The 16,327-nt window shown below is 49.8% G+C and overlaps 1 protein-coding gene across 1 annotated transcript in view; it reads right to left on the bottom strand.

The window, feature by feature from the left end:
- The window catches only part of dlec1 (DLEC1 cilia and flagella associated protein), a 149,512-nt gene that overhangs the window by 112,692 nt on the left and 20,493 nt on the right, over positions 1–16,327 (bottom strand). Inside the window, exons 6-7 of the mRNA XM_055650137.1 lie at positions 12,141–12,356; positions 8,389–8,600 (exon numbers count right to left, since the gene is read on the bottom strand). Of these exons, the coding sequence (XP_055506112.1) occupies positions 8,389–8,600; positions 12,141–12,356 (428 nt within the window). The remainder of the gene's footprint in view (positions 1–8,388; positions 8,601–12,140; positions 12,357–16,327) is intronic.

Genomic DNA, 16,327 nt, shown 5'->3' with positions numbered 1-16,327 from the left:
GTGCGTATTCACACTTCTATACCTTTTGCCTAATGGGGGAGGGGAGAAGAGGGAATGGCCAGGGTGCAACTTGTCCTTGATTATGTTGCTGGCCTTGCCAAGGGGACATAATGTTCCCTTGGCAAGGTATAAATGGAGTCAATAGAAGGGAGATAGACATAAAACGCTGGAGTTACTCAGTGGGACAGGCAGCTTCTCTGGAGAGAAGGAATGGGTGACATTTCGGGTCGAGCCCCTTCTTGAGACTGAAAGTCCGGGTAAAGGGAAACGAGAGATATAAACTATGATGATAAAGGAAACATAGAAACATAGACAATAGGTGCAGAAGTAGGCCATTCGGCCCGTCGAGCCTGCACCGCCATTCAATATGATCATGGCTGATCATCCAACTCAGTATCCCGTACCTGCCTTCTCTCCATACCCCCTGACCCCCTTAGCCACAAGGGCCACATCTAACTCCCTCTTAAATATAGCCAATGAACTGGCCTCGACTACCCTCTGTGGCAGAGAGTTCCAGAGATTCACCACTCTCTGTGTGAAAAAAGTTCTTCTCATCTCGGTTTTAAAGGATTTCCCCCTTATCCTTAAGCTGTGACCCCTTGTCCTGGACTTCCCTAACATCGGGAACAATCTTCCTGCATCTAGCCTGTCCAACCCATTAAGAATTTTGTAAGTTTCTATAAGATCCCCTCTCAATCTCCTAAATTCTAGAGAGTATAAACCAAGTCTATCCAGTCTTTCTTCATAAGACAGTCCTGACATCCCAGGAAACAGGCCATTGTTAGCTGTAACTAGGTGAGAAGGAGAAGCTGGTGTGACTTGGATGGAGGAGGGTTGGGGAGAGAGGGAATGCCGGGACTACCTGAAGTGAGAGGAATCAATATTCATACCACTGGGCTGTAAGCTGCCCAAGCTACATATGAGATGCTGTTCCTCCAATTTACATTTAGCCTCTCTGACAATGGAGGAGGCCTAGGACAGAAAGGTCAGTGTGGGTTACACAAAAAAGCTGGAGAAACTCAGCGGGTGCAGCAGCATCTATGGAGCGAAGGAAATAGGCAACGTTTCGGGCCGAAACCCTTCTTCAGACTGATCGGGGGCGGGGGTGGGTGGGGACAAGAAAGGGAAAAAAGGAGGAGTAGCCAGAAGGCTGGGGGATGGGAGGAGACAGCAGGGGGGCTGAGGAAGGGGAGGAGACAGCAAGGACTAACAAAATTGGGAGAATTCGATGTTCATGCCCCCGGGATGCAGACTCCCCAAACGGAATATGAGGTGCTGTTCCTCCAATTTACGGTGCTGCTCGCTGTGGCCATGGAGGAGACCCAGGACAGAGAGGTCGGAGACGGAGTGGGAGGGGGAGTTGAAGTGCTGAGCCACCGGGAGGTCAGCTTGGTTATTGCGGACCGAGCGGAAGTGTTCGGCGAAACGATCGCCCAACCTCCGCTTGGTCCCACCGATATAGATCTGCTGACATCTAGAGCAGCGGACGCAATAGATGAGGTTGGAAGAGATGCAGGTAAACCTCTGTCGCACCTGGAACGATTGCTTGGGTCCTTGAACGGAGTCGAGGGGGGAGGTAAAGGGACAAGTGTTGCATCTCTTGCGGTTGCAAGGGAAAGTGCCCGGGGAGGGGGTGGACCGAGAGGGAAGGGAAGAATTGACAAGGGAGTTATGGAGGGAGCGGTCTTTGCGGAAGGCAGATATGGGGGGAGATGGGAAGATGTGGCGAGTGGTGGGGTCACGTTGGAGGTGGCGAAACTGACGGAGGATTACTTTTTGTATGTGACGAGGTCAGTGTGGGAATGGGAAGGAGCATTAAAGTGTCCAGCAACCAGGTAGGTCCAAGCAGACTGAGCGAAGGTGTTCAGCGAAACGATCGCCCGGTCTGCGTTTGGTCTCGCCAATGTATAAGAGTCCACATCTTGAACAACGGATACAGTGGATGAGGTTAGAGGAGGTGCAAGTGAACCTCTGCCTCACCTGAATGGACTGTCGGGGCCCCTGGACAGAGTCGAGGAAGGAGATGAAGGGACAGGTGTTGCATCTGGCAGGTACCTGGGAGGGGGTGGTTTGGGTGAGAAGAGTTAACCAGGGAGTTGCGGAGGGAATAGAAGGGAGGTTGGTTGTGCTTCGCTACAATCTTCTCTCTTACATTTTGTTATTTTTACACCGATAAAAACAGTTGGTGGGACAAATAATTCCTAAACCTAAACGTCTGATCTGTTCCAGTCTCATCCTTTCTCAAGATCTCACCCTTTGAGCGGGGGGTGGGGGTCCTGACTTTCTTTCTACGACGCTCAGGTTTTCTAAGAACCCCAAGACCTGCTACTCTTAATTATCTTGTTCTCCAGAGATGCTAACTCCCTAACTGCAAATTCAAATTTCGATTTAGGGAATGGAAATATTCCCATGTAGTTATTGTGTAAGAAGGAACTGCAAATGCTGGTTTAAACTGAAGATAGACACAAAATGCTGGAGTAACTTAGCGGGACCTGCAGCATCTGCGGAGAGAAGGAATGGGTGATGTTTCGGGTCGGGTTGGGTCTGAAGAAGGATCTCAACCCGAAACGTCATCCAGTCCTTCTCTCCAGAGATGCTGCCTGTCCTGTTGAGTTACTCCAGCATTTAGTGTCCATTGCCTGTGGTTAATATCTGATACACGTATACATCATTATTAAAGATCATATGCAAAGTGCCTGCTTTCTGTGAATAAGGTTTCTCCAATTCTCATGATTTTTAGTCCTGCTTTTATGGATACATTTTGCTACATCAGCCAGAAGGCTGGAAACATTGTTTAAGAAGGAACTGCAGATGCTGGAGAATCGAAGGTACACAAAAAAGCTGGAGAAACTCAGCGGGTGCAGCAGCATCTATGGAGCGAAGGAAATAGGCAACGTTTCGGGCCAAAACCCTTCTTCAGTCTGAAGACACTGCGAGGCCCGAAACGTTGCCTATTTCCTTCGCTCCATAGATGCTGCTGCACCCGCTGCGTTTCTCCAGCTTTTTTGTGTAGCCTGAAGAAGGGTTTCGGCCCGAAACGTTGCCTATTTCCTTCGCTCCATAGATGCTGCTGCACCCGCTGAGTTTCTCCAGCTTTTTTGTGTAGGCTGGAAACATTTACTGACTTACAAAGGGTGGCTCAGTGGCCTCAGGATGGAGTTGCTGAAAGTCTCACATTCTTTTTTGTACCTATCCTCTGTTGGTCATCATTTTGTCTCTGCCCATAATCTGTTTGGTCATTCTCTTCTTCAGATATAACTTCAGATATAGAGGAGGCGCAGCGGTAGAGTTGCTGCCTTACAGCGCCAGTGACCCGGGTTTGATCTTGACCTTGGGTGCTGTCGGTGTGGAGTTTGTTTCCTCCAGGTACTCCAGTTTCCTCCCACACTCCAAAGACACGTGCGTCTGTTGGCTAATTTTTGGCTAAACTGCTCCTAGTGTGTAGGGAGTGGATGTGAAAGTGGAATAACATCGAACTAGTGTGAACAGATGACCGATGGTTGGTGTGGACTCTGTGGGTTGCAGGGTCTGGATGTTTTTTTTTTAATGTAGATGGATATGTGCCTGTAATGCGCTTGGGTGGGCGGCGCGACTCATGTCGCAGAGGCTTCTGCAGTCCGTCTGTCTTTTTATTATTTTTTGTCTCGTTTGAATGTAGTTTTTATTTTTATTTTTTTAACTGGGTATGTGTGTGGTGTGGGGGGCGGGGAGGTGGGGAAACTTTTAAATCTTTTCCCTGTAAGGAGAACCCGACCTTTTCTCTGTCGGGTCTCCGTTGTCGTTGGGGCTGCACCGTGGAGCGGCCTCCAACCGGAACGACCTGGGGCTCCATTCGCGGAGCTGCGGACCTACTCACCATCGCGGAGCTGGCCGAGTCCGGAGCGGGTGGAGCTGTGGTGGCACGCTGCTGTGACCCGACCCCGGAGATTCGGAGACTTACCGCAGGTCTGGTAGACAGTAACACTGGGAGCCCGCAGGTCCCTGATGGGAGACCACTTTTCGAGGCTTCCGCAACGGCGACTTCTCCCGCCCGAGTTACGGGGTTGAAGAGTACCTGGAGCGGGGCCTTACATCAACGCCTGGCGCGGCTTTAATGACCGCGGGACACTTACCATCGTCCGCCAGGGGCTTTGACTCTGACAACGGGAGGAGAATGGGGAGTGCAGGGGAGGGATAAGTTTTTGCCTTCCATCACAGTGAGGAGGAGATGCGCTGTGATGGATGTTTGTGTAAATTGTGTTGTGTCTTGGTTCTTTTCCTTATGTGTATGACTGCAGAAACAACATTTCGTTTGACCCTCAATGAGGTTCAAATGACAACAAATAAATTGTATTGTATTGTATTGTAGGCATTCGGACTGCAGCACCAAAATTATTGCAACAAATCAGCACTCTGAGGCGAAATATTACATGGTGTGCCAAGTAATTAAAAAAATACGCAAAGCGCTGGAGTAACTCAGTGAGTTAGCATCTCTGGAGAACATGGATAGGTGAGGTTTTGGGTCGGGATCCGACTTCAAACCCTTCTTCAGCCAAGTGTAATGTCATTATTGCCACCAGGTGGATCTGTGGAGCTGCATTGACACACCTCAGACACAGATTACACAAGGAACAGCAGATACTGCTTCACAAAGAAAACACAAAGTGCTGGAGTAACTCAGTGGGACAGACAGCACTTCTGCAGGACATGGATCCATGGGAATAAAAATGGGAATAATGTAAGGATGAGTGTAAAATTGGTGCTTAATGGTCAGTGTGGACTTGATGGGCTGAAGGGTTTGTTAGGATGCTCCATCTCCCAATAACTTTATTACTTAAATCCGAACATAACTCTTTCCAGAAGGAAGCCCCAGCCCATTCAACCCATTTTTTTTTGTGTCATCTTGATAAAATCTCTTCTCCCACTTTGCAGTGATTTTCTTTTGTCTTAAGATGGAGATCTGAATTGAACATCTATCTATCTATCTATCTATCTATCTATCTATCTATCTATCTATCTATCTATCTATCTATCTATCTATCTATCTATCTATCTATCTATATCTATCTATAAATAAAACTCTCATCTTGTACTCTTCTGGTTTGCGTTGTTTTTAAATTTGCGCAAAAACGGTACTTGACAGCGCTACGATTTTTGCCCACCTTACTCGACATTCTCCTATGCTGCAAGTGCGCCAAGTTTTGTTCCAACCGATGGAATATTACAAAAGTTATTAAGGTTTAAAAATCGTAAAAACAGCGCATGCACAGATTGGTCTCTTCTGTCCGCAAATTGGTCTTCTCTTTTGTCATTCTCCTGGATGGCGATGCCCCTTCCGACACCCACTGTCACTCACTGGTGGTGTGGAGAATAAAGATGAAGGAGTGGAGTGAGCAGTGTGTGGAGAGCTGCGGGCTGCGTGCTGCATCGACCACCGCCACCACGAGCCGAGGGCCGCTGAGTATGACGGGGCCAGGGCCGGGAGCCGTTAATTGCATCCGATGCTGGGGCCAGGAGCCTCTGAATGTGGCCGGGGCCCGTAACTGCTGAGTGAGGCTAGAGCCGGGGCTGGGAACCGTTGATTGAGGTCGGAGCTGGGGCCAGGAGCTGCTGAGTGCAGTCAGAGCCGGGGCCGGGAGCCGCTGAGTGAGGCCGAGGCCGGAGCTGGGAGCCGCTGCGAGCCGTCCCCGTCCCAAGCTGCAGGATGTTCCCCACTGGTCCCCGCCTGAAGCCAAAGCCGATGGGGATCTGCAGCGGTTTGCCACTACTGCGATAGGCCAAGCCATCAGCAGCAGTAGGCCACGGCAGAGCTCCCTCCCCCAACACCGGCCCTCTCTGAACCCATCCCCGCCCCTGCTACAGAACGCTCACACCTGCCCCCGCTGCCTGCTGTACACGTACCCACCTGCAGTCCATTCAGCCCACAACATCCGTACTAGCCCAAGAAAAGTCAAACGGCCCAATGTCTTTACGGCCCTTCCCCATACACCTGTCTGTACTGGCCCCCTCCCCGCACCAGCCAACGCCTGAAACAGTCCTTTCGGTTCACCCCACCTGTACCGGTGTGAAGCCACCTGCCACGGCTACAGAACGCTCCCCTCCCCGCACCTTCCCAACGCCTGATTCCCCAGCTGCAGGTAACTCCACGCCGCTCCCCAACCCGTTGCAGGATGCTCCACCCCCCCCACCTTCCCCCAGCTGCAGGACACCCCCCCCCCCCCCCCCCCAGCCCTGCCGCCGTCCCCCCCCGCATGAAGCCCCCCCCATGACCCCACGGCCTGGCCACAGTAACGCTCCTCCCCCCCTGTCCCCAGCTACAGGTACACTGAAGCTGTCCCCCTCTCCCACTGCAGGATGCTCCCCCCGCCACCGGCCCCCACCTGAAGCCATCCCCCCCCTTCCCCACTGGTCCACCTGAAGCTGTCCCCATCCCCCAGCTGCAGGAAACCCCACGCCGGTCCCCAACTAATGCCGTCCATCTCCCCCGGCTGCAGGATGCTTCCCCTCCAGCCCACCAGCACCCGACAGCCCCCGCCTGAAGCTGTCCCCTTCCCCCGGCTGCAGGACGCCTGCCCCCCCAGCGACCCCTAACAGCCCCCCGCCTGGCCCCCATCCCCCTCCCCTGGCTTCACCGCCGCAGAACACAACAAGAAAATAGGACGCTCTCATAACGTTTAAATTGGGTTATATTTTAAGAGGCGCTTTAATAAATCCCTTTTAACGTCAGCTGAACCCGTCAGCAGCTCCTGGGAGCGCAATGGGTGGGAGAGAAGCGAAGAGTGGGGGAGGGGGGTTGGGCTTTGCGTGAGTCGTGGAATATTGGAACCCGTTGGGGGACAGTTGGGGGCTTTGCGTGAGTCGTGGAATATTGCGTTGGGGGACCATGTCTCCCGTGTGACAATGGGACCCAACGGGTCCCACTTAGTCCATCCAGTACATAACTAAAACTCTCATCTTGTCCTCTTCCGGTTTGTGTTGTTTTTACATTTGCACAAAAATGGTACCGGACAGCGCTACGATTTTTCGCTACATTACTCGCCATTCTCCTGTGCCGCAAGTGCACCCAGTTTAGTTCCGATCGGTGGAATATTACAAAAGTTATTAAGGATTAAAAATCATAAAAACCGCGCGTGCGGAGATTGGTCTTCTCTCCTGTCATTTGCCGGGATGGCGACGCCCCTTCCGGCACCCACTGTCAATCACCCGTGGCAAGGAGAATAAATCTGAAGGAGCGGAGTGAGCAGAGTGTGGAGAGCGAGTGGGGGCTGTGTCTGCGGCGACCACCATGACGGGCTGGGGGCCGCGGGCCGGGAGCCGTTGAGTGTGGCCAGAGCGGGATCCGGAGCCGGAAACCTCTGAGGGGGGTCCCAGCCGCCGAGTGCCACTGAATGGAGCCGGGGCCAGGAGGCTACAGGTAGGCAGGGGCCAGCCACGGCAGCACTGCCCCAGCCCCCAACCGGCCCCCGACAGGCCTCTCCCCTGCTGCGGTCCATTCGGTCCCCGGCTACAGGACGCTCCCGCCGGTCCCCGCCTGAAGCTGTCCCCGTCCCGAGCTGCAGGACTCTTTCCCCCCCACTTGCTCCCACCTGAAGCCGTCCCCAGCTGCAGGATGCTCCCCACTGGTCCCTGCCTGAAGCCGGTGGGGAGTGGCAGAGGTAGGCCACGACAGCGATAGGCCAGGGCAGCAATAGTCCACAGCAGAGTGGAAGGTGTGAGGGGAGGAGGGGGGATCAGGGTCATCACAACAGGAACCCATCAGCTGCACCTGCGCAGTTGGGGCTATGCGTGAGTGGTGGGATATCTTGTTGTGGGGCCAGGCCTCCCTTGTGACAATGGGACCCAACGTGTCCCACTTAGTCTAGTTGCATCCTAAATGTGGTTAAAACCAGGTTGTTTAGTTTAGTTTAGTTTTGTTCAGTTCAGTTCAGTTTAGTTTAGGGACACAGCGAGGAAACAGGCCCTTCAGCCCACCGAGTACATGCCAATCAGCGATCCCCTGCACGTTTATACTATCCTAGGGATAATTTACAATTATATCAAGCCAATTAGCCTACCAACATGTATGTCTTTGGAGTGTGGGAGGGAACCGGAGAGCCCACACATGTCAGCGGGAGAATTCACTAACTCCGTACAGACAGCACCGTAGTCAGGATCGAACCCAGGTCTCTGGCGCTTTAAGGTAGCAGCTCTACTGCTGCACCAGCGTACCACTCAAAGTGTATAAAGTGCAAGAAGATCGACATAAAAAGCTGGAGTCACTCAGCGGGACAGGAAGCATCTGTGGAGAGAAGGAATGTGTGACGTTTTGGGTCAAGACCCTTCTTTAGACCAGTGTGCATATGCTTGGTGCAACATTCCTGCTGTTTCCCCTGGAAGTGAACATCCAATGCTAAATGATGGGCTCTGTACCTTTCATCCACAAAGATCTTTCTATCGCCAACCATCTTCTGCACTTTCTTTTTGGGAATGATGAGTGATTTGCCTCCCTGTTGAGGGGGTAGAAAACGTGGGTTCTTCAGGAAGTTGTGGCACCTCTCAAACCTTGCCATATCCTCCCGAGCCTTGATGCGGTCGGCCACTGACAACTCATCCCTCCAGCGTGGCTTCTTGGACTTTTCTTCCTGCAAAGCAAAAAGGAAATAGATGTGTGAAAACGCACATCTCCAGATTCAGGTACAGTTTCTTCCCAGTTGTTATCAGGCAACTGAATCATCCTACCAATACTGCAGAGCAGTCCTGAACTACTATCTACCTCATTGGTGACCCTCGGACTATCCTTGATCGGACTTTGCTGGCTTTATCTTGAACTAAACGTTATTCCCTTATCATGTATCTATCTGTACACTGTAAATGGCTGGATTGTAATCATGTATTGTCTTTCCGCTGACTGGATAGCACGCAACAAAAAGCTTTTCACTGTACCTCGGTACACGTGACAATAAAGTAAACTGAAACAAAACTGAAACTGAAGTTTTAGAAACTGACATCATTGCTACTTTGTCATCTCACTTTGTACAGACTATGTTTTGAAAGTGAGGGGGCAATAATGTGTGGGGGGGGGCAAAGTTTAAAGGAGATGGCTGAGGCAAGTGGAATTCATTGCCACAGACGCCAGTGAAGGCCAAGTCATTGGGCAATTTTTAAGTGGAGAATGACATGAACCAGAGGGTACATCTTCAAGATAAAAGGATGTACCATAAGAATGGAGATGAGGAGGGTGGTTGTACCGAATGTATTGCCACAAATGGCAGTGGAGGTCAAGACATTGGGTATTTTTAAAGCCATCTTCTTCTTCTTCGAGTCTGTTGCAATCTCAGATGTCGTTCTGCCAGTATCTGGCGCAGGTCACAGCTGGTCGGGTCGGTTCAGCCAGGTCCTGGGGGCTGCACTGGGGGGCATCGTCACACTCCAGTAGGTGGGACATTGTCTGTACTGCTCCACAGCTGCATGTGCCTTCTGCCTGGTAGTTCCATGCTTTCATAAGTGCTTTGCACCTCCCCTGCTCCACTCGTAATCTGTTGTGGGTCTTCCAGGTTGGCCATGGGAGGTCGTGCCCGCTGGCGAGGCATTCAGTCGGAGTGATTCCTCTCTCCATCCAGTCGTGGGCTCGTGTGTTGAGCTGGTTCCATTCATCTTTCCAGATGTTGGTCCTTGCTGTTTCTTTGGTTGTCTGGAGAGGTGGGACTGTCTGCAAGAAACTGGCTCTGGATTTCAGTTGGGGTGGAGGTGCTGTGTGTCCGTGCAGGGGGTGCCTGGTATCGATCTCCTGTGCTCTCCGCTAGTCTTGGGCGACGATGGATCGTCTGATATGGGGGGGGGGGGGGGGGAGGGGCAATACCAGCTAGGCCGTAGAGGCACGGGACTGGCGTTGTCTTTATGCATCCCGTGATAATGCGGCAGGTGTCGTTGAGGGCTGTGTCAACCAGTCTGGTGTGGTGGGAGCGGCTCCAGCTTGAGCACGCGTATTCAGCTGTGGAGAAGCACAGGGCTAGGGCAGTTGCACGGATGGTTGGTGGATCAGCGCCCCACTTTGAGTTTACCAGTTTGCGCAGGATGTTGTTGCGAGTGTTGACCTTGGCTTTGGTGTTCTGAATGTGGGTTTTGAAAGAGAGTGTCCTGTCGAGTGTGACTCCGAGTTACACGGGGTGGAAGTGGTTGGAGAGTTTGTGGCCATCCCATGAGACGCTCTGTTGTTTTCCTGCATCTCGATTTTTAAGATGGAAGCTGCATAGTTGGGTTTTTGATGGGTTGGTTTTCAGGTGGCTGTTATTGTAGTAGGTTGTCATCTCTTGGAGGGCGCTTTCCAGGACAGACTCGATCTTCTGGAAGTTCTCCTGTTGGGTGATGATGCAGAGGTCATCAGCATAGTTAAGGCGGCGGCATTGTGGGGGAATTGGTTGGTCGTGATTTAAAGCCATGATTGAAAGGCTCTTGATTAGTAAGGGTGTCAACATTTAGAGAGAGAAGGCAGGAGAATGGGGTTAAGAGGGAAAGATAGATTAGCCATGATTGAATGGCAGAGTAGACTCGTTGTTCATGGCCTAATTCTGCTACTATGACTTGTGAACATGAAGTTTTTATACAGGGAGTGGTGAGTGCAAGGAACATGCTGCCCGAAGTGGCAGATTTGATAATGGCATTTAAGAGGCTTTTAGATTCGCACTTCAAGAGATTCAAGATTCAAGAGAGTTTATTGTCATGTGTCCCTGATAGGACAATGAAATTCTTGCTTTGCTTTAGCACACCAGAACCTAGTAGGCACAAATACAGAACAGATCAGTGTGTCCATATACCATTATATAAATATATACACACATGAATAAATAAACTGATAAAGTGCAAATAAACAGATAATGGGCTATTAATGTTCAGTTTTGTCCGAGCCAAGTTTAGTAGCCTGATGGCTGTGGCGAAGCAGCTATTCCTGAACCAGGATGTTGCAGTCTTCAGGCTCCTGTACCTTCTACCTGAAGGTAGCGGGGAGATGAGTGTGTGGCCGGAATGGTGTGGGTCCTTGATGATACTGCCAGCCTGTTTGAGGCAGCGGCTGCAATAGATCCCCTCGATGGAAGGGAGGTCAGAGCCGATGATGGACTGGGCAGTGTTTACTACTTTTTGTAGTCTTTTCTGCTACTGGGCGCTCAAGTTGCCGAACCAAGCCATGATGCAACCGGTCAACATGCTCTCTACTGTGAACCTGTAGAAGTTAGAGACTCTCCGTAATCTTCTCAGGAAGTAGAGTCGATGATGTGCTTTCTTTCTAATTGCGTCAGTGTTCTCGGACCAGGAAATATCTTCAGAGATGTGCACGCCCAGGAATTTGTAGCTCTTGACCCTTTCCACCATCGATCCGTTGATATAAACGGGACTGTGGGTCCACACCCTACCCCTTCCAAAGTCCACAATCAGTTCCTTGGTTTTGCTGGTGTTGAGGGCCAGGTTATTGTGCTGGCGCCATCTGGACAGTCGCACGATCTCTCTTCTATACCCTGACTCGTCCCTATCAGCGATAAGTCCCACAAAAGTGGTGTCATCAGCGAACTTGATGATGGAGTTCGCACTATGACTGGCTACACAGTCATGAGTATAGAGTGAGTACAGCAGGGGCTGAGCACGCAGCCTTGAGGTGCTCCCGTGCCGATTGTTATCGAGGCTGCCACATTTCCACCAATACAGACTCTCTGTGGTCTGTGAATGAGGGAATGCAGAGAATGGAAGGATATGGATGATTTGCAGACAGAGGAGATTAGTTTATCTTGGCATCATGGTCAGCACAGACATTGTGGGCGGATGGGCCGTTTCCTGTGCTGCACTGTTCTATAGACACAAAATGCTGGAGTAAGGCTCTAGGCATTCACCCTATCAATACCACTCATAGTTTTATACACCTCTTTAAGATCACCCCTCATTCTCCTGTACTCCATGGGGGAAAAAAAAAACAGCATACCCAACCTTTCCCTGTAGATCAGACCGTCAAGTTCAGGTAACATCCTCATAAATCTCCAGCTTAATGACATTGACTCAAATGAGCCAGTAATCCTGTTTATATTCAAAATCATCAATAAACTCCAAGGGGAGGATCATAGTTCAATGCTTCAAAGGTTCAGTGGTTCAACCATGGTTCTCTCAACATCCATGTATTCATGCTGAAAAACGTGTACCTGAGGGCTGGATTTTTTCAAACTTGTTAATTCACCAGAAGTCGACTGTAAAATTAAAGATGATCTGTCTTCTGTCAAATGATCTTTAGATGGACTCTGGTCAGAATAACCATCATCCACAGGGCTTTGAGAAATGCGTTGTTTAAAGCTGATGGTCAGTTCAGGATAATGGGCAATCGGTTTTGCTGCTGCTGAAGAAATGGAAAATGGTGCAAATTAAGAAGACTATACGTTATGAAGTTGCATCTGGTTAACTTTAGACTTTAGACACCATGTTCAACATTTTTAGACTTTAGATTTTACTTTACCTCAGGGATACAGCGTGGAAACCGGTCCTTTGGCCTTCCGAGGCCGGGCCGACCTGCAACCACCTCTTCCATCACACTATCTTACACACTAGGGACAATTTACATTTTTTTTTGCTGTAGCGAATTAACATCTTTAGAGTGTGGGAGGAAACCAAAGCATCCGGAGAAAACGCACGTGGTCACAGGGAGAAGGTACAAACTCCATAAAGAGAGCACCCATAGTCAGGATCTAACCCGCACCTTTGGCACTATAAGGCAGCAACTCTACCGCTGCGCCACTGTGTCACCCTAAATACCAATTAGTGTTTAAAAGCAAATAGCCCTGGGTGTGCGTTGTTCAGAAAACACAGGAGCTTCAAAGCAGAGCAACTTGCAAACATTAAAAGGTAAAAAAATGATTTGCTCTCTGTTGTAGGAAGGAACTGCATGTCCTGGTTTACACCGAAGATAGACACAAAATGCTGGAGTAACTCAGCAGGTCAGGCAGCAACCCAGAGAGTTATGAATTTGTGGAATTCTCGGCGTCAGAAGGAAGTGGAGGCCAATTCACTAGATGCATTCAAAAGCGAGTTAGATAGAGCTCTTAGGGCTAGTGGAATCAAGGGATTATGGGGAGAAGGCAGGAACGGGGTACGGATTGTGGATGATCAGCCATGATCTTATTGAATGGCTCAAAGGGCCAAAGGGTCTACTCCTGCACCTATTTTCTATGTTTCTATGTAACTCCACAGAACATGGATAGGCGATGTTTCAGACTGGAAATAATGTTATTTTAATCCTATTCCTTTCAATGTACCATAACTAATATGCTTTCAGCATTATGTTTTTAATACTAATTTTGGTCTACCTTTGCAGAGAGAGTGTGATTGAGGGAGAGAGAAGTACTGTATACTACCCCCCAAATGCAGGAAGGTGGGGGGAATTTACCCAGATAGAGGAAGGTGTATGTGGAAAAAGCTACCAGAAGAAGTGGTAGACGTCGGCACAATTACAATGATTTAAAAAAATTTGGACAGGTGGTTGGGAAGGATTTACGGTGATCTGAGCCAAGGACAGGCAAATGGGACTAGCTCAAATAAGCAATGAGGCCAGCATGGATTAGTTGGGCCGAAGGGGACTTCTTTTGTGCTTTATAATTCTATGACTCTTTGATCCATTGAATGTGGAGGCTGGTGGGTTGGAAAGTGAGGACAAGGGAGCACGGGTTTTGTTTCAGATGAGAGGGAGGTGCAAGAATGGGAGGAATTCCTAAGAGGCATGATTGAAAAAGGATACGTGCTGGAGCAACTCAGCGGGTCAGGCAGCATCCCTTGAGATCCACGGATAGGTGACGTTTTGGGTCAGGACCTTTCTTCAGGCTGATTCTATGGTGGCAGAGTGGCGCACTGGTAGACTTGTTCCCGTGCAGTATCTCCAAAGTAAAGTAAGGTCTAAAATATCACCTATCCACGTTCTCCAGAGATGCTGCCTGACCCGCTGAGTTGCTCCAGCACTTTGTGTCTTTTTTTGGTAAACCCTCATCTACAGCTCCTTGTTTCTATTCTTAGAAACATTAAAACTGTCTAATTCTGATGAAAGATTAACTGCTAAAATGAAAAATCAATTTCTCTCTCCCTTGATGCTGCCCGACCTGCTGTGCATTTCCAGAATTGTTCTTATTTAATAATTGCTCGGTTAAACGCATACGAAAGAATTTCACTGTACCCAGGTGCATGTGACAATGAAGTGTCATTGAATAGACAATGGACAATAGACAATAGGTGCAGGAGTAGGCCATTCGGTCCTTTGAGCCTGCACCACCATTCACTGTGATCATGGCTGATCTTTCATTCCTCTAACTTGGAAAGAACTGGAATGTTTGGTCTGTGACCTCTCAAGGAGAATTATTAAGAGGTGATCGTGATTCAAAAACGGAACACAAGTTTTGATCAGATGCCCGGGTGATGAATTGTGGTAGTGTCCTCATGCCACCATCATATAAAGTGGGAGACTCATCTGGTGCCCCAAACCTCGGTGGTGAGGAGAGATAGCAGCTTCAAATTCCTGCGGATCACCTGTCCTGGGCTTGCCATAATAATAATAATAATAAATTTTATTTATGGGCGCCTTTCAAGAGTCTCAAGGACACCTTACAAAAATTTAGCAGGTAGAGGAAAAACATGTAAGGGATAAATAAATAGTAGAGACATGACTAGTACACAAATTAAAGACGGAATTCAGTTCAAAACACAATATGAGGCAATTCAAGCACAGATGAAAAGGGAGGGGGACGCCGGGCTAAGGATAGGCAAAGGTGAAGAGATGGGTCTTGAGGCGGGACTGGAAGATGGTGAGGGACACGGAATTGCGGATCAGTTGGGGGAGGGAGTTCCAGAGCCTGGGAGCTGCCCTGGAGAAGGCTCTGTCCCCAAAACTGTGGAGGTTGGACTTGTGGATGGAGAGGAGACCGGCTTGAGATCTGAGGGACCGTGAGGGTTGGAAGGGGGAGAGGAGGTCAGTGAAATATGGGGGGGGACAGATGGTGGAGAGCTTTGTAGGTGAGGACCAGGATTTTGTAGTTGATCCGGTGGGAGATGGGAAGCCAGTGAAGTTGTTTGAGGACTGGAGTGATGTGATGGCAGGATTTGGTGTGGGTGATGAGTCGGGCGGCTGCGTTCTGGACCAGTTGGAGTCGGTTGATGTAGGTGGAGCTGATGCCAAGGAGAAGTGAGTTGCAGTAGTCCAGTCGAGAGGAGATGAAGGCATGGATGAGTCTTTCAGCAGCGGGCGGTGTGAGAGAGGGTTTGAGTTTGGCGATGTTGCGGAGATGAAAGAAGGAGGTTTTAATGACATGGCGGATGTGAGGCTCAAGGGAGAGGGTGGAATCAAAGATCACGCCAAGGTTGCGGGCCTGGGGAGATGGGGAGACAGTGGTGCCGTCGATGGTGAGAGTGGGGTTATTGATTTTGCTGAGTGTGGATTTGGAGCCTATGAGGAGGAATTCTGTCTTATCGCTGTTGAGTTTGAGGAAGTTATGTTGCATCCAGGTTTTTATAGCTGACAAACAGGAGTTGATATGGGAGAGGAGGGGGGATTTGGTGCCAAGGTGGATCTGGGTGTCATCGGCGTAACAGTGGAAGTCCAGGTTGAAGTGGCGGAGTATCTGACCAAGGGGGAGGATGTAGATGATGAAGAGGAGGGGGCCGAGTACGGAGCCTTGGGAAACACCTTGAGTGACGGTGGCTGTAGCAGAGGTGTGGTTGTGGAGAGAGATGAAGTGGGATCTGTTGCCAAGGTAGGAACGGAGCCAGCTGAGTGCAGAGCCTTCAATGCCGAGGTCTTTGAGTCTGGTGAGCAGGATGTTATGGTTCACTGTATCGAAGGCTGCGCTCAGGTCGAGGAGGATGAGGATGTTGTGGGAACCATGTAGGCGTCATCATGAAGAAGGCAAGGCAGCATCTTAGTTTAGACTTTAGAGATGCAGCACGGAAACTGGCCCCATTGCCCACCATTTTCACCCAGAGAGTTGTGAATCTGTGGAATTCTCTGCCTCAGAAGGCAGTGAAGGCCAATTCGCTGGATGCTTTCAAGAGAGAGTTAGATAGAGCTTTTAAAGATAACGGAGTCAGGGGATATGGGGAGAAGGCAGGAACAGGGTACTGATTGTGGATGATCAGCCATGACCACATTGAATGGCGGTGCTGGCTCAAAGGGCCGAATGGCCTACTCCTGCACCAATTGTCTATTGTCTATTGTCCATTGAAGGGCTTAATTTATACAGAGAAAGTGGATAGACTGGGACATCTTTCCCTGGGCTGTAGGAAGCCGAGGGTTGAATCTTGATTATTCCCTTTGATGGGTCAGAGAAGGGGAAACCTGATAGAAGTATATAAAATTATG

Source organism: Leucoraja erinacea, chromosome 2, assembly GCF_028641065.1.
Source record: "Leucoraja erinacea ecotype New England chromosome 2, Leri_hhj_1, whole genome shotgun sequence".
Classification (NCBI taxonomy): Eukaryota; Metazoa; Chordata; class Chondrichthyes; order Rajiformes; family Rajidae; genus Leucoraja; species Leucoraja erinaceus.
This window is presented reverse-complemented; position numbering and strand designations above follow the sequence as displayed.